The sequence below is a fragment of the Panthera uncia genome, chromosome D1 (genome assembly GCF_023721935.1).
Source record: "Panthera uncia isolate 11264 chromosome D1, Puncia_PCG_1.0, whole genome shotgun sequence".
NCBI classification, from domain to species: Eukaryota; Metazoa; Chordata; class Mammalia; order Carnivora; family Felidae; genus Panthera; species Panthera uncia.
In genome coordinates this window covers 17,148,213-17,169,474 of record NC_064808.1, presented here as the reverse complement: position 1 = coordinate 17,169,474, position 21,262 = coordinate 17,148,213, and the positions used below count along the sequence as shown (strand labels likewise).

At 55.1% G+C, this 21,262-nt stretch overlaps 1 protein-coding gene across 3 annotated transcripts in view; it reads left to right on the top strand.

Moving 5' to 3' along the window:
• The first annotated feature begins 3,761 nt into the window (after positions 1-3,761).
• The window catches only part of CD82 (CD82 molecule), a 49,337-nt gene continuing 31,836 nt past the window's right edge, over positions 3,762-21,262 (top strand). The window contains exons 1-2 of one of the 3 annotated variants that reach the window (XM_049617644.1): positions 3,762-3,904; positions 19,868-20,112. Coding sequence is in view for 1 of the 3 variants with exons in the window: in XM_049617631.1 (XP_049473588.1) it covers positions 19,332-19,348 (17 nt within the window). In the remaining 2 variants the exon portion in view is untranslated. Of the gene's footprint in view, positions 3,905-19,158; positions 19,349-19,867; positions 20,113-21,262 lie in introns of those variants that run through there. The other 2 variants (XM_049617638.1, XM_049617631.1) reach the window with 2 other exon arrangements.

Here is a 21,262-nt window from a genome sequence, read left to right as displayed (position 1 = left end):
TATTTTCCAGAGATGGCTGCGACGGTATCTTCCGTTCTGCAATCTCTTCTAGAACTTTGCCACCCCCTCATCGACAGAGGGAGGCTATGTCTCTCATTCCCTTGAACCATGGTGTCTTTGTGCACTGATCGAATACAAAGGAAGTGATGCTACATGACTTCCGAGGCTAGGTCATAAACTGCCACGTGCTTCTACCTTGTTCTCTGTTTGCTCTTGAAACCCAGCTGTCTTGCAGTGAGGAAGCCCCAGCAGCCTGCAGAGGGGCCTCATGCAGAGGAACTGAGGCCCTGGTCCACATAGCACCAACTGGCTAGCCACGTGAGTGCGCCATCTTGTTAAGGGTCCTCCGCTTCCAACTGAACCAGCTGATAGTGCACAGAACAGAGACAAGCCTTCCCCCCAGTGAACCCGCCCCGAATCGCAGATTTGGGGGCTAAATAAATGACCACGAGGACCTTCAGGCTTCCTCCTCTGAAGCTCCTGTGCCAACTCTGGGGTGGGGGAATCTTCTGAGAGGCTGGGAACCCCATAGACATACCCTTTGAAGGTCTTGCCAAGCCACCATCTCCCCTACCTCCACGTTGGCCATTTGATACCTCCTCTTGTCTTTCTAGAGTAGTTCTTCCTGCCCCTGTTCCCACCTCCCAAACTCCTGGCTTCACCTCTGGAATGGACCGAAGAATTTCACAAAAGAAGGAAGTCGTCTCTCCCTAGAGGCTGCCTTTGCAAGATGCCCAGGGTAAACCGTGACAAAGTCTGACTCCTGCCAGAAGAGAGGAAACAGGGGAAGAACCAAGCCAATTTGATATTTCAGTAAATAATTCAGATACAGCTCTCCTTAATGACTATTCCTTACGCTCCTAATATGCACCAGGCAGCGTGCTAAATGCTACGGAGGCAAGGACAAACAGCAGGGCCACTCACAGACCCAGGCAACAGGGTCACCCGTGTCTACTTAAAACCTATACCCCGCAGCCTTTCAAAATCATGCTTCAGGTATCTAAAAACCCTAGAAATCTCTGCCTAAATGGTCCAACACTTCCCAAGGCCCATCCTTCTGAGGGTACAACTTGCCCCCATGTGCACTCCTGGAGGGGCGACTAAGTGGTGGCTGTAGGCAAGAAGTGTGGGCAGAATTTGGGCATGTGGCCTGAGGTGTTTACATCCCTGGGTCCTAGGCTACTTGTATGCACAGGACAGACATGGGGCCGGGAAGAGAATCCGAGTGGATGGGCTGAGGGTTGAGGGGTCAGGACCAAACCCACCCCACACTGCCATGTTCCTGCAGAGAATTCTACGGAGTCCAAGAATTCTAAACTTGAACGTGGCCTTCTTGGTCAGTATGAAGAATAGTTCTCAAGGTAGGAGAATAAACATATTTTATTTTATAGTCTTTTACATGTTTAGATGTAAGATAGGTGGGTCTCGATTTTTAGCATTAACATGTTGATATTTTTAGCATTTAACAAAACATTTACTTTAGCATTTAATTCAAGCATTTTTTTAGCATTTAGGGTACTTAATAGGACAAATAGGCTCTGAGCTCCTATAGGAAGGCCCTCATCCATGGGGCTGCAGAGGGGGGTAGGGGGTATGGCAGAGATTCGAAAATCTGCCTGCCTCCATGTTGCCACAGCTGCCCCCATCTCTAATCTGGAGTGACAGACCCAAAGGGGTAGCAGATGGGCCTCCTGTGATTGAACGTCTGTCTGGAGGCGAGGGAGGGACTGATGTGATCCAGCTGTTTTGCCAACTGCCAATCACCATCACAAACACCCCCAGCTTGAGGGGAGGGGACGGGGAACAGGGTGGAAGAGGAGGGTGTTTTATGCCCATTTTCAAGGGTTGGCCAGGAGCCCAGTCCAAGACAGAAAAGCACAGTGGTTCTGAAGATGTGAGCCCTGGACCAGCTGTGTCGACATCATCTGGGAACCTGTTAAGCTGTTGGCCCCTCGCAGGAATGATGGTGTCCCTTTGTGGGAAAGACAACAAAGTGGGACCCTGTTGGCCTTAAAGATTCTTTCGCCCCAATCCCTTGACTTGGTGTGGAGATTCTATAAAGGAGACTTTTTACTGGAAAGAGAACATTTACTGAGCATGCACGGTGTCCAAGAGTGGGCAAACATTTCGTGAACGCAGCACGTTTAATCCCCAGCGGCCACCCTCAAGGCTGGTATTATTATCATTATTCCCCTTGTACACGTTTCTCCCAGAGTTCAGGACCTTACCTTGCCTTGGGTCGCAAGGCTCCCAGGATGCTACCAGGCCTTTGTGACTCTCAGAGCACCCTAATTTCTTCACCAGTGTGCTCGATGGTGATTCTCCAACTTGCTTGTGATTCAAAATCACCTGGAGGCCTTGTTAAAACAAACTGCTAGGCTCCTCTCCCAGAGTTTCTCATTCAGTAGGCCTGGGATGGGGCTCCCAAACACGCAAGGCTAACAAATTCCCAGACACCAATGCTGTTGCTGGAGGTCTAAGGACCATGCTTTGGGAACCACGGTGCTGGGCTGGGATCCAGCTCCCCACCCTAACTCCACCCATGCAAAACCGGCATAATCATACCTTCCCCATAATGGCGTCCTTGTGAGATGCCAATGAGATAATGGGAGTTAAAGAGCTTTGTCAGCTGCAAGGTGAATGGTCCCCGTCATAAGTAGGAAACCTGCCTGAGGCTGGCCCCTGGGGTCTGGGAGTGCAGAGGGCTGGGATGCAGGTCTGGGCACCACAGCCATCTGGAGATCTTTGCAGCCCTTCTTAATTCTGAGTCACTTCTTAAGGGAGAAAACCAGCTTCTGGGTCTCAGGCCAGCAGCCCCTCCTGCTACCCGCCTCATCAACCCACGCCTCCTCCCTCACCTCAGGCAGCCTGCTGAACACAGCCCCAACAGCTGGCTGGCCAAGGCCACTTCTCCAGGGGCCAGTCCAGGCAAGCTGGGGCAGTATCAGGCTTGTGATTCAGGGCGTGCAGCCGGATCCTGCTCACCTCCAGCGTGAGACTCGGAGGCCACGACTTCCTTTCTCTAAACCTCAGGTCGTCCGTCGGTAAAGTGGGAGCAAGGGCCAGTCCTTTTAACGGGGCTTGGCATAGAGCCCGGCCCCTGGCGAGAGTCCAGTCGGTAGTAGTTGTTAGTATTTTCAAAAAGTGCCCGGGCCCAGGTCGCCTGCTGATAAAGGCTCGGACTTGGAACGCAAACCGCTCCCACGCCGTCCCCGGTCGCACCCGGACGCACCCGCCCTGGAATGCCAGCTTGGGGGCCCGAGGCCGGCCCGCCCCAGGTTGAGGTTGGCAGGGCAGAACAGGATTAGGGAGGCGCTGAGGCGGGGAAAGGCGTGCCTGGGGAGGGGGCGCCTCCCCCATGGGGGCTGGGGTAGGCCGAGAGGAGATCGTGACCCAGGCGGGGTGGCGGTAGGGTCTGGGGGGGGCGGGGACAGCTGACGAAGGCCGAGGAGGGGCGGGACGGTTAGGCAGCGCTGTGTTGGGGCTTCCCACCAGCCGGGCTCCCGCGCTCGCCTAGCAAGGTAGGGAGGCAGGCCTCCTCTGGGCGCAGAGGACAGGGTCGAGGAGGCGGGCCCGGGGGCGGAGCTACCGGGCTGAATTAGGGAGGCCATAACGGAGAGGGGCGGGGCAAGAGACGGGCCCACCCCCCGTTGGGCGGCTGCACGGGAGGCCTGGTGGGCGGAGCCGGATCTGGCCCGGGGCCGACTACATTCCCGCGGGGCCCGGGAGCAGGGCAGGGGGCGTGTCCGGGGCGTGTCCTCCAGGAGGGCGGGGCCTGGCCCCGCCGCAGCCATCCCCGACGGCCGCCGGGAGGGGGACCGCAGAGAGACTGAGTCCAGGGCTGCGCAGTTGGACGGCGAGGGGCTTGCGGCTTGCAGCGCCGAGCAGAAAGCAAAGCCAGCCGGTGAGAAGGGGCAGGGGGGAGGCCGGCCGGACAAACAATAGCAAAGTTAGTTTTCGTTCCCACTTCCAGAGCCCGCTCGGGCAGCTTTCTCGGAACAAGTGACAGATAGGGCTACGGAGGCAGCTGGTGGGTGAAAGGGAGCATAAAGTCTCCGAGTCCTGACCCCCCAGTACTCCAGCTCCGCCACGTACCCGCAGTGTGGCCCCGGGCCCGACCCCCCACCCGGGTCGGGACTTAACGGGCTCAGTAAACCGAGGAGGTTGAACCAGGTGCTCCTTGTTGCCCTTTCTCACAAAAACCCTGGTAGGTGCGGGCTGGCAGATGAGAGCAGCCTGCAGTTCGGCGAAGGGTGTTCACAACGCTGCCCAACTGCGGTTTCTCTCCCTGCCGAGCAGCACGGAGCCAGGTGAACTCTCCTGGAGCGTTAAGCGAATTACTTTAGAGATCACACGAGTTCTTCGCATGGCCCTTGAGCCCACAAGCCCTGGGAAGCAGCCTAAATCAGGGAAATTTCAGTCTCCCCTTCCCCCCAGCGCTGAGATCCCAGTAAGCTTCAGACCAGAACCTCGGTGGGGCTTTTGTCACCCTCCTGGGGCATTTCCAGGTGAGCTGGCCTGGGAGGCCCTGGTTGGAAACCAGGGGACAAGTTCTTACCAGGGTGAGTGGGGAAAAGAAGGGAAAGCCCCACCAAACTGTGGGCCCAGAGTCAAGACCCCGGCCCAGGGTTCTTGTTGCTGCATGCTCAAGGTTAGTTCTTGGATTTCTGTTCCTGGCGGTAGTAGATCTGTGCCACGGCTGTGGTAGCTGGGCAGTCTAGTTCAGTGGTCAAGATCTTAGGCTCTGGGACCAAACTGTCTAGGATTCCATTCTCCTCCAAGCTTCAGTTTCCTCATCTGTAAAATGTGAGTAACGACAGTACCCAACGGCAGCAGCAAAGACTAAATAGAATAATGTATACACAGTGTTTAGCAAGGCACCAGGCACCCAGCGAGGCCTCACTATATGACAGCTGCCCTGATGCAGATGGGCAGGTGATGATGGGCTGGCTTCCTGCCTAGGAACGAGCCTGGTTTTGGAGGGCCGGATCCTGGCTGCAGCCCCTCCTGACCTTGTGAGAGCCAGAAATTGCCACCCTTTCATGCGGATGAAAGGGTCCGCATCACTTTGTCCATTTCAGGTTTGGGGAGTGTGTCATCTGGACCAAAGAGTGGCTGAGTTTTCTGCAATAGTGCTTGAGGTTGGTGGTTGTCCAATTCAATAAACCCCAAAGTGTTTACTGAGCACCTACTATATATTAGATGGAGCTAGGAGATACAGAGGTGACCTAGCCAGACCTGGGCTCTGCCCTCATTTTGAGTTGCTGACAATGAGGGCTTCCCCACCCCCACCATGCTCCTGCTGGGGAAGATAACTCACATCCAGGGCTTGGTGCCAGATGAGATTTCATGAGTCTGTTGCTCTAGTGTTTGGAATCCAGCTGTTCCATTGCATACTTGGCTTGGGGTGAGAGTGAGGGTTAGTGTGTTACCTGTTGCTTTTTTTTTTTTTTTAAGATTTTTTTGAAGTTTATTTTATACATTTTGAGAGAGAGCAGGGGAGGGACAGAGAGGGAGAATCCCAAGCAGGCTCCGCGCTGTTAGGCGGAGCCCAAAGCGGGGCTCCAACTCACAAACCTCGAGATCATGACCTGAGCTGAAATCAAAGAGTCAGATGCTTAACCCACTGAGCCACCCGGGCGTCCCATAAACTGTTTGATCAAGGCTGGGCACCGAAGGAGACTGGGGGTGCTGCATGTCGACTCCCTGAATGTCCTGGGGAGATGAGCCCTACACTTTGGAACCAGCTAGAAAGTAGTATGGGACGGAGGCTGATTGAAGGCTGCACTGCATGGAGGAGACAGTGTCTGTGTCTATGGGAGGGGAGGGTGCTTAGAAGCAGCGAGACAATGGAGAAACCAGAGCAGAGGGAGAGGGGCTTCCTGGAGTTGCTGACACTTGAGCAACATTTTTCTGCCTGGGCTCCCAAGTCCTGGGTTGGATCGACTTGGGGCCACAGACTCCCCTGTCCAAGCATGTGAATGGCATAAGATTAGAGTGTGGTGTGGTGGGAGGAAGAGGGTCAGTAGGTGGAGCCCATGGGGGAGGAGAAGACGTTCGTCTCAAACAGAACTTAGTAAGCAAATACTGGAAAGCCTTCCCCACTACCCCACCAGCTCACATGACGAATGATGAAGGATGACACATTGCCCCCATCCTTAGTTGTTTACGGTCTGGGAAGGGACATCAGTGACTCTGATAAGAGATAAATGAAGAAAGTATCACTGGGAACTTTCATGGAGGAGGTGGAGTTTTGGGTGGGTCTTCAGGATTGGGAAGGTTTCAGCAGCGCCAGTGAAAGTTTTGGGCAGAGGAAAATACCTTGGCAAAGTCCAGGAGGTCAGTGGGTTGAGGGAATTTTTAAGAAATCGCTGCGTTGATCAGTCTGGCTGAAGAATTGGAATCGTGCAGGGATGTGAAGGGGGGGGTGGTAGGTTGGGTCAACTCACGGAAGGCCTTCAATGCCAAGGTGAAATGTTTAGATCTGATTTGTAGAAGGTGAGAGCCACTGAAGGTTTTTGAGCCAGGGAGTGACATAATCAGAGGGGCTCTTCAGGAAAGGCAGCCTTGCTTGATGTGCTGGGGTGAGGGACCCCAGGAGTCAAGGGAGAATGATCTGATGGCTGTGGTGATGGGGAAGGAGCCGGGCGTGAAAGAAGGGGCACCGTCAAAGGGGTGGGAGGGGAGCCAGGGTCACGTGGGAAGAGGAGAAAGGGTCCCTATGGATGCCCTGTTTTGCTTGGTTTCCCCATCCAGCCTAGACCCTGGTGCACAGCAGGGGCTCAGAGGTGCTGGGGAGGGTGATAACATGCTACAGAGTGATAGGGAGGGAGCCGCCCAGGGAGGCCCTGTGCTTGCCCACGGGGGAGGCATCTGGGCCAAGTGGTAGGAGCTTGCACCCATCAGCGGTGGGTGTGAGAGCAAGGTCGATGGGAAGAAGTGCCCGTGGCTCTCCCCCTCCTAGCTGCAGTCCAGGAGGGCTGGGGTGAGAGGTTAGCCAGTGGGGACACATTTCCCGCGTGTGTGGGGGGGGGGGGGGCGCTGAATTTTGGTTGGCTCTTGTGAAGTTTCTGCAATATGAGGCAGTCCCCTCTCTCGAAGTTTCAGACAGACGTGTGAGCCACCTCCTGGAAGCTCCCCCACCTCCTCCTCACTCTTCCCCACCCTGGGGACCCAACCCCAGTCCACCTGAAGACTGGAGCCAAGCCCTGAGCATTCTTTTGGATTTGGAGCATCTGGGCCCAGCTGGCACCCCCGGGTTTTGGCTTGGCCTTGACCCCTGGCTCCAAACCGTTATACCCACTTCCTCCACTGCATGAGAAGCTCCGAGGGGGCGGTTATGACTTAATCAAGAGCATCAAACAGTCAGGAGTTGGCTCCGTGAAAAGTGGGAGGGAGGGAAGAGCCTGGGCCCCTCCGTGGGACAGGATGGGGCCAGGGCTGGGGCTGGGGGGGGGGTTCTGTTTAATCTCAGCAGGAACTGCCCTGCCCACCAGCTTCCCCTCCTCTAAGCCTGGATGTGAGGAGCCAGGAGGGAAGCTCAGAGGTAAACACGGCCTGCAGTGTGGTGTGCGTTGCTTTCCTCCCGCCCTCGTCCCCCGATGCTGCCTGCGAGGTGGCCAACCACAGGCTCGGGGCCTATGTCACAGACCCAGTTGCCGTCTGGGGGCTGGCGGGTTCCTGACTCACACCTGGGGTTCCCCCTACACTATGGTTTTCCTGTCAGTGCTGATTCACTCTGTGCTGACTTGGAGACACAGCTGAGGAGAGGGAAGAGGCCCGTATTCTGGTTCTTAGATTTTGTGCCAGCTCCTTTGGTTACTGGCTGCGTGACCTCTGATAAATTCTTTCTCTCTCTGGGCTTCCTTCCCTTCTGTACTGGTGACCCATCCTTTACTTGGCTTTTAGGAAGTTCTGTAGCCTGGGATCTGTGTTTGTAAAGTAGGGCACATGTGAGCACATGCACACACGCACCCCCCCCCCCCGCCCCCGTCTCCATATAGCGTGGAACTGGGAGACGGCTCTCACACATGCAAGAGTTGGACCCACCTCCCTCCCTTGCTTCCCCCACCGGAAGCAACCTTCCTACCTTCTGTCTGTCTGCGGATTAGGGAGATAGTAGAACAGGGTGGCCAAAAACTGGACTTCGGAGCTAGAGTCTTGGCTCTGCCCCTTGCTGGCTTTGTGATCCTTTCTGAGCCTCAGTTTCTGAATCTGTGAATTGGGTAATGGTAATGACCTCATAGCATGAAATGAGGCCAAAAGCATGCGCCTCCCCAGTGGCACTCTAAGCTTTCTGAGGGTAAACAGGTCCGAAGATGGGGGGCAGATTTTCTCCAAGCCCTTCCTTTCCCTACACCCCCCGCCCCCCACCACCCCGTGCTTGTCTACACTGAGTACTTTCCTCTTCATGTTATTTTGTGGCATCTGGAGTGTCTCTGTGAACCCTCCCAGGAAGGGACCGCCCTGTCCATCTCTGTATCCTTGACTCCTGGCACAAGGCCTGGCACACAGCAGGCTGTCAGGAAGTGATGGTTGAATGAATAAGTAAGTGATTCTCCTTGGGGTGGCCCAGCAGGACCCAGCTCGGTGCCAGATCCTTGGTGGCTGCCTGGCAAAGGTGGAGCCGGGAAGCAGGGTTTGGATGCCTGCGCAGCCGCCCCCCTGCCCCCGCCCCTCTCGATCCTGGAGCCCGGGTCCAGGGAGGCGAGATCGGCTTGGCTGGCATGGGATGGCTTCAGTCAGGGCTTCAGCTTCCCTTGTGAGGCCTGGCCTTTCCCCTCCTGAGAGGGGAACAGCCCGACTTCCTCCAGCTCCAGTAGTGAAGGGGCCACTTTGGCCCTTAGTGAACCCTGACTCAGCCAGAAAAGGTGCCTTCAAGTCAGCAGTTATTGGGGTAAAATGCTGTTCCCCTGTGAGGGCACGGACTCGGGGCTGGGGGAGGAGAGGGGCCCTCTGGGAGGCCATCCATGACAGCATCTTTGCAGGCCATGAGCTGTGCAATTCTGGGAGGCACCTCACTCTGGCTTCTTTCCCCACAGGAGGGCTTCTGGCTCTTCTTTGGGTCCTGTGCCTGACTTTCCTTGCTGGGTTGAGGGGTGATCTGTTTCTGGACCTAGGCTTATAGAGCCAATGCAGGAACGTGGACAAAGCGTCAGAGTCTGGGGGTTAGGGAGTCTGGGCTCAGATCCTGGCTTCTCTGTGGAGTTGCAGAACGACTTTGTCCAGGGAGGTGAACTTCCGGGTAGGTTTCCTAATTCTTCAGGCAGTAAGTGCTCCAGAAGCCTGCCTGGGGTAGAGCTGGGCTTGGCGCAAGTTGGGAAGGAACCATAAGCAATGTCACAAACCAAAGTGCCTGAGGATGATTCCTGGCCCTGCCGCTTACCTGCTGGCCATGACCTTGGGCAAGTGTTTAGCCCCTCTGTGCATCGGTTTAAGCATCTACAGTGGGGATCATGATAGTACTCACTTCATAGGGTTGTTGAGAATGATCTGAATTAATGTATGTGAAGCGCTTATGATGTGTGCCCGGCACATAGTAGGTGCTGTATATATATCAGCTCGTTTTGGTAGTGGTGCTATTATCAATAGGAAGCAGGATTTCAATCTTGGGGCGGGGGCAGGAAAGCTTGGCGAATAGCCTGAGTCTGGGGATCAGGAGACCCGGGTTCTGATCCCAGCCCGTCCTCTACCTGCCACGTGACCCTGGGCGAGTTACAGCCCGTCATGGGGTTAACTGTTAACTATTACCCTGCATTTGGCTTTCGCGAATGAGGCACATGCAGAGTCACGGTGGGCGCTTGTAGGGTTTTATTCAGAAAGAGGACTCTGGGTGCCCAGCCCATTCTCCTGCACCGGGACAGCCACTGTGGGTGGGTGAGTCCCGGATGCCATCAAGGAGGCACTGCAGACACAGAATGCTAGGGCTACACACCACCCCCCCCCCCCCCCCGTCCCCCACCCCCCGCCCCATCTCATGACTGTACTCAAGGCTGAAAAGTGGATGGAAAAGTACGTTTGAATACTCACATAACAATGGGATTATACAGATCAGGTTACAGACCTTTATTTATTTATTTATTTTACTTTTCCCCATTTTCTGAATCGTTTGCAACGACTTCCATGTTTTTATGCTCCGGAAAGAAGGAACACACTTATACAATACAGCTATCAAAGAACTTGCTATACATAGTTAAACAAAAATGTATCCGTGAACTTGGGGTCCAATTCAGGTCTTTGTTGTTAATAAATTATATATATGTCATTTTTTTCCCCCCAAAGGGGGTGGGTTTGGTCTGAAGTTGAGTATCAATTTGTCAGGCCTCAGAAGACAGATGGAGTGTTTGTGGAGGGCCCCAGAGCCTGGGAGAGAAGAGTCTGCTCTGCATGGGCGTGTCCTACGACTTCCATCGTGGGCGATACGCTCTGAGTGATGCTTGTTTAGAAAACTTTTCAACAGCCGACACCAGAGGGCTTAATTTCCTCATGTGTAAACTAGGGATGAGAGTAGTAATAGCTAATCAGGGCAGGAGCTTAACACATGTTGAGGTTTTAGAGCGAACCCCGCTTCTCCTGAATTTGGAACCAAATGAAAACAGATGGCAAAGATGGGAGCTCCACACGGAAGTGTCATTACTGAGAAGGCTGGCCGGAAAACGTGGCTTTCGATCTGGGGCCCAGAGGGCCTGCTAACCGTCTGCCCTCGAGCTGGCAGAGTTACCTGTCTGGTCACAGGCAACGCTGGACAGGGGCCAACCTCCCTGCAAGGAGCAGGTGGTAGTACAGAGAGCAACCCAGATGGAAGGCTTCATGCAGGCAGCCTGGCTCTGGGGGAGGCGGGACCCCACAGAGAGCACGCCCAGCGCGTCTCCTAGATGAGCCAATCACATAAGCCACTGTTGGGGTCCGGAAGTAAAGGAGGGGGCAGAGCCGGACCAGAGGTGTTCTCCCGGTAGAGGTCCCTCCACGGAGAAACAAGTGGAGAGGGGAATGTTCGTTCCCCTGATAAGCATAAGGCTCTTTGAATGATGCTGGGTATTCAGTAAGCGCTCACGAAGTGTTCATTTGTCGTTGCTTATAATAATGGTAACAATGAATAATTCTGCTACAGTTGGAAAATCATTTTCCCGCTGTTTCAGGAGAGACGGTTTATCAGAATGTTTTTGCGGTGGGACCTGATGAGATGTCCTGGTGTATAGAGAAAATAGAAACTCCGTGGGGGTGGGGGAGGATTGATTTGTCTGAGGTCCTTGCAGACGTGAGTGGGTGGCTAGTCCTTGGGTCACTGTGGTTTTGCATAGACAACTCACCTCCCCGACCTCTCTTGAACACATAACGGAGGAGCAGCTGGGGCAGGGAGGGTGTGTCGTCTACTCGCGCTGGGCATTTAGAGGCTCTCGGAAAGATCCTCTGATCTCCTTTGTCTCTGCCTCACACCCGCTCCTGGCACGGTTGAGCAGCAGGCTCCTCGTTTGCCGGGAGACTGTGTAGCTGGTTTTGCAAACCTTGCATCAAATCCCTTGGGGACGAGCTGCAAGCAGGGGGCTTAGGTACGGGGCCAGCTCTTCTTCCCACCATCTGCTCACCTTTGGGCAAGTGTCTCAACCGCTCAGAACCGTGGTTTCCTTATCTGTGAGCTGGGTAGCGATAGTGGTGCGTCTACCACGGCTTGCCCTTGGGAGGATTAAATGAGGTAATGGATATGGGTGAAATGCTTAGCGGTGGGCCCAGTGCAGAATGCACCCTCAGTAAAAGCCAGAGACTGATGAAGGTGGTTATGAATGAAGGCTGCTCCTGCCACTCCTATTGAGAAATGACAGAGTCCTCCTCCCCGGAGACTGAGATCTCCGATCTGACGTAAAGGAGCTTTCCAGGACTCTTTGGAGCTCTGAGGGCCAAGAGGGCCTCCGGCTTCCATGTGCTTAGTCCTCGATCGGACTGTCTGAGCCCAGCTTTGACTTGAGGGTTCCTGGCTTACAGTGGAGCGCACAGTTAGGGGCTTGTGCCTGCATTAATGGGATTGTGGTCTTGTGGGCATGTCTGTGGTTCATCGAGTCAATCTACCTGCCCAGTCTAGTGGACAGCATCCAGTCTTTGTTTGCATACCTCAAGGCCGGGAGAACCCACTAACTGTCATCTCTGCACAGATGTGACTTTTAAAACATATGGTATAGAATTTGAACAAACCCAGCCTCCCTTAGATTCCACTCATGGTCCTGATCATGCTCATTGGGATGATGTCCGCCTGGAATGTGGACACTCCCTAGGGGAGACCAAGTCCCCCTTGCAGCAGAGGTGGCCCCAGGCCAGTGGCTCTGGTGTAGGAAGGAGATATTTCTGTCAACTGTTCAAAAAACATCTGTCTCCATCTGAACCAAATGGGCATACACACACACACACACACACACACACACACACACACACAGGCTTTATAATTATTGAAGACATAATTTTTGTGGAAAAACTTGGAAGTTAGAGAATAGATGCAAAGGAGGCAATAACAACTCGGAAAGCAGCACTGGGGGTAGTTCGGTGTCCACACACACACAATCGGGATTATACCATAGGAACCACGTCCTGTGCCGCCACTTTAGGTTAGCAGAGTAGAGAGAGGATTTTTCCATGTTATTCAATATTCTTCCGCAGCCTGTTTCCCCGCTCCATAGCAACACACCCCGTAGATCTACCACGACCCAGTTGAGCATTCTCCTGCTGTTGCACATTTAGGCCATTTTGAATTTTTCATTAGCTTCCACATTGCTATAGTGGCCACTTTGTCCCTCCGTATATCTTGCGCTCAAATCTAATGCTCTCCGCGGAGTGAATTCCTAGAAGTGGTTTTCGAGTCAGGTGGGTTTTAAACTCATGGTCTGAGGACCATAAGCCCTTTCCCCAATATCCACCAGAATGTAACCCCCCCCCCCCAAACACTTAGCTCCAGCACTACCGGAGAGAGAGGGCACTGTGTCTGTGGGTGCTAGGGAGCAAGTGCATGGAAGGAAGGAGGCTGGTTCTGTGTGTGTGTGTGTGTGTGTGTGTGTGTGTGTGTGTGTGTGTGTGTGTAAGAGACAGAAAGAGAAAGACAGATATGGGGGAGCTTTTCCTCTTCAATCGTAGTCTGACTTTTGACCCTCTTCCTGTCTCCTTTCCAGGAGCCTGTGGTGTCATTAACTAATTATGAGATCTCTTTACTATTTAATGACCTTTCTCCATGGTGACTCGTTCCTTCCCAACAGCCTTCGGGGAGCCAGGGAATGGGAAGAGGAATCTGTGGGAGGATGCTTGTCTGGAGTAGGAGTTGGGTCAGGAAGGGGTCCAGTGGTTCTCAAACTCTGACATGTGGCAGAATCTCCTGGAAGGTTTGTTAAAGCACAGATCATACCCACAAGGTTTTCTGATTCCATTGGTCTGAGTTGCAGCCCGAGAATGTTGCATTGCTAATATGTTGCTAGGAGATACTGGTCTGGGAATTAGAATTTAAGAATCCATGGAGTAGGGGAGGCTGTGTGGTGAGTCCAGCTCCTGGTCCTGCTGACAGTAGGAACCTTGTCCTGTTTAGTAAAGGCTTGTGTGAGGTCTGAACTCACATTCTGCCTGCCGCCACCCCGGTCACCTTTTCCAGCATGTGCTATTTATATATTTATGTGCAGGAGGATAAGATGTTTATCGCCATCCCCGTTTCACAGAAAGGAAAACTGAGGCTCTGACAGGCAACCTAATATGTCCAAGGGTGCCCTGAAAGTCAGCAGGGGCACCAATACAGGAACCCTGTCCTTGTCACCTCTCCCTGCTCCCCTACAACACCCCTCCCCACCCCCTACACTATATCACACACTCTGGGCTTCTCTCCTGCCGATCTGGGGCAGAGCAAGAGGTGCCTTCCCTGAACACTGTGCCTGCCCCAGGGGACCCCAGGTGAGGGGGCTTCGAGGGCAGGTTTCTCCACACTGTCTCTGAGCCAGGGTATTGCTCTATTTTTTATCCCCCCCCCCCCCCCCGCAAGCCGCTACCCACTAGCCATTCAGTAACATGATCTTCTTCTAAGATCTAGTGTTCTCCAACCAGTTTATATTCCCAGTTATTGTTCTGGACATTTTTCTGGGAAGCCACGGAAACGTGTGCCCGACCATCCCCTGGCAGACACAGCAGAGGACGAGGAGAGAACCCTCCTCTGTCGAGCATCTAATATGTGCCGGGCCTGCCCTGGACACTGTGTAGCCATGTATCAGTCACCCCCCTGCCAGCCCCCATTGTACAGATGGGGAAATGGAGGGTCATAGCAACTTGGCCAAAGTCACAGCTGAAAGGCACAGAGTTGGGCTTTCGATCCTGAACTCCAAGGCTGGGCCCCCTCGTCTAGAGTAGTGGTGGGTCCTGGACCAGTACAGCTGGGGGGCAGCCTATGCCCTACCCTCGACTCCTGCAAAGAGGGTCGGCCCAAGGGGCACAGCTGCCCTGGAATTCGGCGTCTCGCCCTGGGAGGGCCCTGGCCTCACCATAGGGAGACCCAGTTCAAATGGCGCTTTGCTACCATCTGGCTGTGTGACCCTGGGGAAGTCACTCCCCTCCTCAGGGGGTTCTCATTTCTGCTAATGATACCTTACGCTTTATAGCTTTTAGCAGTGGACATTTTCTCACGTACTTACTCCTGTAGACCTCGCAACACCCTGTAAAGTGTGCAGGGAGGGTATTATTTCTGAGCCCATTTTATAGATAATGACAGGCTGCAAGTGAGATGCCCGGGGATCCTACAGCGACAGAGCGCTGGGGCCAGGACTTAAAGCTGTGTTGCGTTGCTCCCCATCCTGAGCCTGGTCTGTCACCCTGAGCTGTCCTCCTTAGTAAGGAGAGAGAACTCTGGCCTCCTCTCTATTCTCTGCCTCAGGATTGGGCATCCCAGGACTCTTCCCCGGGCTGGTGGCTCTTGGGTACAAGGGGCTCTAGGAAAGGACTGGACTGGGATCCTCGCTCTGGGCCAGGAGCCTGCGGAGGGAAGATGGAGTGGTTCGGGCTGTCCCTGTTACTGTCTCCTGCCTGGCCATTTGGGGCCCCTGCTGATGGAGGGAGGTGGGGTCCGGCCCGGCTGTCCCTCCTACCTCAGCTCCTGGCTTCCCCTGGGGATTGTGCCTGCCCTCCTGTACTTCTGCACAGTACAGAATTTTCCAGACTCCCAGACAATGGTGTCTGGGCCCTGCAGTTCTGCCCGGATGCCCTCACCTCCTCCCCTGTCCCCCGACTCAAGTCTTCCTCATCCTTCTAGGCCCAGCTCTAGCCACCTACCTCTCGGGGGCCAGCCATGTGCTCTGGCCAAGCCAACTCAGCTGTCTTGGGTTCTGCCCAGCGGGTGAGCTAATTAACCGGGTTAGTTAACTCCTCCCTGAGGCCATGAGACCAGGGGCTGTGGCTGCTGTAGGTCTGAGCCCCTGAAGGGTCCACCAGGCTGGCAGGGCTCAGGGTGCTGGGTCTGGGTGGGCCGGGCATGGCCGACCCCCTCAGGGTCAGCCTCACACTTGTGGCTCTCACACTTGGTGACCTTGAGCAAGTGCCCTATCTTCTCTGACCTCTGGCTCCCTTCTCTTAAAAATGAAGCTACTTTTCTCACTGACATTTGTGAAGCTTGCATGAGATAAAGCGTGCAAAGTACCTACCACCACTGACGTCTGTTGGGGTTGAGGTGCTCAGGAAATGCCTCTGCTTCCCCTCCCCTCCCCTCCCCTCCCCTGCAGTCAGCTCGGGCTTCATTCTGCCTCCACCCCCCTAACACGTTTGAGCCCATATCTGGTTGGGCCTTGGTCTAAGGCCTGCACTGTATCTGCTCTAGCTAGGGGCTGTTCTAGGCTGATAACCGAGGAAGGATTGGGCAGAGGGACAGAATCAGCTGCACACATAAATGTGGGTTTTTTTAAAAAAAGGTGGTTTTTTTTTAACGTTTATTTTTGAGAGACAGAGCACGAGCAGGGCAGGGGCAGAGAGAGGGGGACACAGAATCCGAAGCAGGCTCCAGGCCCTGAGCTGTGAGCACAGAGCCTGACGCGGGGCTCGAACTCACCAACTGCGAGAACATGAGCTGAGCCCAAGCTGGATGTTTAACCGACTGAGCCACCCAGGTGCCCCCAAACATAAATGTGTTTAATCAGGCTCTGCCGGTTCTAAGTTGTGACCCTGGGCATAATCCCTCCTAGAGCCTGTTACCTGATCTTCAGAAGGGGGTTACTCCTACCTTCTACGTTCTCAGGATCACCCTGGAGCCTTCCTGGTAGGGTAGGGGTGGGAATCCAGGTGACCCGAAGCCCTGAGGGCTGCCTCTCATGAGCCCAGCATGGTTCATTTACCTGTCTGTTTTCCTGGTGCAGCATGAACGGTCCCCTTCCCCTCTGGACACCCGGAGGCTCACCAGGCCATTGAGTTCTTGGCTCCTGGCCTGGTGTGCTGGGTTGCCTGGGGGCAGTAGCCTGTCTAGGGGAGCGGGCCAGAGGCCCCACCTGACTGTGAGACCGAGGTGGTGCCCCCCACCCCCAGCAGGTCCCTATGCTCACAATTCTTGGAATGCCAAGCCTGGCCCTGGGGCCCACTGGGGACACAGATCCCTTTCTACAGTGCTACACACCTTTCCTTTCCATGCCTATCTGTCTGCACATGGGACCTTCTCACGGTGATAGTAATCACACGCTTCCCTTTATTGTGCGAGAGCATTTTTATTCCTCAAACCCCCCACCTCCCTGTAAGGCAGGAATGAACTGTTATTATCCTAGAGAAGGAAGGGGGCTTGCCCAGGCCCGCTGCTGGGACTCATGACCTCTCCACCCAGCCCCGTTCCCCCATCCACGGTGTTTGCAGTCTTGGCTACATTTTGCCTTGCAGAGACATGCCCACCGGGAACGGGGAGCCCGGTTGAGAGGAGGTAGAGGTCTCCAGGGTGAAGGGTCCTAGATTCCTGCCCCAGGAGATCCGGGAGCCGGCATAGGGCCTACCCCACTGCACAGATAGGGAAACTAAAGTTTAGGGAAGAGCTGTGATTAGAAGGTAGAGGGTAGCCCAGGTTGAGCTCTGTTCCTTTCTTCTTCCCCTTCCCCAGGGCCCTGAGGGCTCAAGTTGGGGAACTCCGTGGGGCTGTTTGGGACCTGGGTGCTCATTTTGGCTTAGCCACTTCAGGCTGAGGTCATGTCCTCTGCCTGCTTCAGCAATCTTCGGGGTCTGTGAGTACCTCTAGTATTCCCTCTGGTGATACAGACCCAGACTTCTCAGAAGGGGAATCTCAGAGGGGGCAGTTTCCGGCCATGGCTCTGCCTGGTGCTCCCAGAATCTGGGGGAGGCCAAGGCTGAGGAGAATGTTCTGGGGAGGGGATGGGCCATTGTTAATGGCCGGTGGGGGAAGGACAGTGCGGGTAAGAACTGGAGGGCACCAGTCTCAGGGAGGCCACAGGGGAGGCGGGCTGTTGGCTAGAGGAGATGGTGGGTAGGGGGAGGCCAAGCTGGGCTGGCTCCTGGGGTGGGATCCTGCTTGGGTAAGCAGGGACTTCATTCCTGGCCGGGTTTTGCCTTAGGCTTCCCTGGGGACTTCCTGTGCAGACCAGAGAGGGCTGGAGTCCTGGATGCACAGAAGGCTCCCTTCACCTAGGATCTGTGTCCCTCCCTCTCTCCCTGTCATTCTCTGTCTCTCTTTCCTTACCTCTCCCCTGTCCCGCCCAGCAACACCCCCTACCAGTCTACCTCTGCCTACCCACCAAGTACCTCTGAAGCCAGAAGGTCTCTGGAGGTACCGAGACCCAAAGCCACCCTGGCTGGCTCTGCCCAGGCCTGGGGCTCTCTGTTCCTGGGAATAGAGCCATAACAGGCTGTGCCCCAGCTGTCGGGTGTCTGGGCTGCCTAAATGGCCATCACCCTGCCCGGGAACCTGGGGCTTGGGTTCTACCCACCACATGGGAGGTACAGCCCTTCATCCCAGGCTCGGAGGTCCCGGATGCCTACAGCTGACTGTGGAAACGGATTTCCCCAGGCCGCTCCTTGCTGGAGCTGGGACCTGCTATGGGGAAGGCTGGCTAGGCTGGAGCCGGGGGCCTGTATGCTGGTGAGGTTGCCCTGGACATTCCGGACGTCAGAGGCTCTAAGGAGGAAGGATGCGCGAGAAGGAGGCTTGAGAGCTGGTCTTGAACACAGGGAGAGACAGGGGCCAGGGCGAAGCTCAGAGGAAGCCACGGGGGGAAATAGGGACAGATACACGGGGGAAGAGGCAGGGGAGGGGAAGGACTGAAGGAAAAAGCAGAGAGCCCCGCTCTTCCCTTCTCTCCTGGCCTGAGCCACTTTAGTTGGGTCCCAGCCAGGAAGACCCCCATGCCCCCAGAGCTCATGGGGTTCGAGACCTGCTCCTGCCCTCCACCCTTGGCCCCATCTTTTCTGTGTCTCCCTCCAAGGACCCATGAGAGAGACAGTCCCCATACCCGTGTGCGCAGCACTTTTCCTGGACTGCGTCTCATTCACCCCGCCCCCGTGTCTGTCCCTGGCTCTTCCCATCAAATATCCCTGGAGCCAGAATGCCTCTCAGGCCTAGAGGCGCTGAGAACTGTAGCCTTGGGAGGTGGGAGGTATTAGTCCATTTTACAGATGAGGGAACTGAGGCTCAGAAAAGTTTAGTGGCAGTTAGGAGTAGACAGAGCTAGGGTTTGACCCCACGGCTGTCTGATGCCCACCCTAACTCCTCATGCCGAGATAATTAGGGCTGCCAGACAGCCCCTGAAAGAGTCTGTGCAGGAGAATGTTCTGGGAAGGCTGCCTGGAGGAGGTAGCATCTCTGCTGCCTTTTTTCTTTCTTCCTGAACCCAGTGCCTAGGGACAGGATGCTGTGACCAAAGAGCTTGCCTGATGCCATGTGGGGTCCCTTCCTTCTCCCTAATTGCCTCCCTAGGGCACACTTAGCACCCAGCCTCAGAGTCTTACGAACCCCAGCCCTGATGCAGAGGTTAACCCTTTGCTAACCGCCTGCCTCCAGGCTCTGTGATGGGTGTGCGAGCTGGTCCCTGGCTCTCGAGTGTGGTTCCAGAATGTCTTCAGTTGGTTGGGAGGCCAGACTGTAAAACCCAGTGAACTTGGGTTAGGCCTTGGTGAAACTATTTTAGTTGGCTATCATTTGTAACTTTGTTTCTGCAGACAGTGTAGATAACAGCAAAGGGTCGGACTGGTGGGGTTCAACTCCCAGCTTTACGGTCTGTGTCACCTTGGGCAAGTCCCTTTCCCACCCCGAGCCTCAGTTTCTCCCTCCGTAAAATGGAGATAAAAGCAGAAGCCACCTCGTCGGGTCATCGCAAGGGTGAACTGAGCCGTGTGAAGCGCTTGGCATGATGGCTGGTGACAGGTAACTGCAAAAATGTCAGCTTTGGTTAGTATTGGCTGGGTGCCGCTTTAAGATGATGTTGGTGTGTGATTGCTCCCGTTCACATCCGGGTCCCTCCAAACGGGGCACTCCCTGAGGGCAGGGGGGTCTCCTCCTTCCTCCCCGTGTCCGGCTCAGGGCCTGCCTGGAGTTGGAGATTCAATGGCCTGCAGTGGGCTCGGTGCAGGACGCAAACTCTGAGCGGAGACAGCCACTTGGGAGCCCCCGGGTGGGCCGGGCCGCCCCTCGGGCCACAAAGTAGGCAGGACCCTGGACTCCAGGGTTAGGGGGTCTGGAACGCAAAGCTCATGTGACAAGGGCAAGGGCTACCACCTTCCTGGGCCCCCGCTGATAACCCAGGATGACGAAGCCACGCTTTCCGCCTCACTGAGCGGCATGGGGTTGATTGGCTGAAGTTAGCGAAGCACCGCTCCCTCGGAGATGCTTCCGTAAACGCTGATGCCATCCATCGGTCTTCCCTCTGCCCGATGTCTGTTTCAGGTTTGCGGGGACAGGAAACTTCCTGGGGCAGTTTGCGGGAAGCCGTGTGTGTCCTACGTCTCAAAGGACAGTCTTCGTGCACACCCTCCTCCTGCCGTGTGAGGAGGGGAGTCATTTCGCCTGACTCTTCCCACAGCCCCCCGTCTCTGTGTGCTTGCATCCGAGCGTTTGGCAAGCTGATCCCACCATTTCCCCGGCCAAGGCTTGATAGCCCCATTTTACAGATGAGGACACTGAGGCTCAAGGTGGGTAGGCAACTTGCCAAAAGTCACACAGCTCTGTGAAGTGGGATTGGAATTTAAGTCTCTCTCAATTCAAAGGCCATACTATGACCTGGTTCATTGTTCTGTCCTCTGCCACGGGGATGGGGAGGGGTCCTCGGAAGGTGGCTAAATTCTGAGGGCCCATCCGGGTCTTCCTGTTAGGGGCCCTCGAATCTGAGGCTCCTGGATAGCCTCTCAGAGAGTTCTAAATATTCCTCCAAGTTAGGGCTTCCCAGCCGATGTGGTGAGTGTCCCCAATGTGTTGAGATGGTTGGTTATCTTCTCAGCCCATGGGGACAGAGCCCTGGGCTGGCCAACTCAGACCAGGAGCATTCCTCTCTATCCACCCCAGGGACCAAACAGATACTTCTCTACATGTATCGTTATGTGAAACAGGTTGGGAAGGAGATGGCTTTAACCAATCCCCTCCCTTCCCCCACCGTACATACTGAGCACTCACATTCCCCAGAAGGGTGGGGATTCATAGTCCTCTCTGGGCCTCAGTCTCTTCATCTGAGAAATGGGGACAAAGTAGGTGATGTCAAAGGCATCCTTCTGGCACTGTGAGTCAAAATATATAAGCCCTAGGATCAGCATTGGGAGGGGGCAGGGTCTGCATGGGGCCCAAGTAGCCTGCTAAGAAGGCCAAAAACAGTCCAGAAAGGGAGCCATGGAGAGGGAGAGGTCAGAGGCTATGGTTCAGCCTCAGTTTGAGCCTTTGGCTGCATGGTGCCAGGTGGGGAGGCTGGAAGGCTCAAGGTATCTGCGCTTCTTGGTGTCGTACTGTCTGTAAAGTGGCCTCGTCCTCCTCATGCTAATGGCCTGCCGGTCTCATTGCTTGGGTTTCAGAGCAGAGCCTCGTAGGAAGGGCCACATCTGTCAGCCATCATCAGCCACGCTGAAAGAACACTCTGGCCAGGATTGGTGGGGCTGATCTTTTCCTTCCTGACAGGAAGCCAAGAAGCAGCCTTGGAGCCGTGGCGGGATGAGGGGCAGGCAGGCAGGGGTGCGGAAGGGTGGGCTGAGCTGGCTCCACCATCTACTTCATTCACTTCGGCAGCAGGTGAGGAGGAGGGAGCTTAGCCACTTCCTGTGTGGCCTTGGGCGGGTCACTGAACGCCTGAGACTCAGT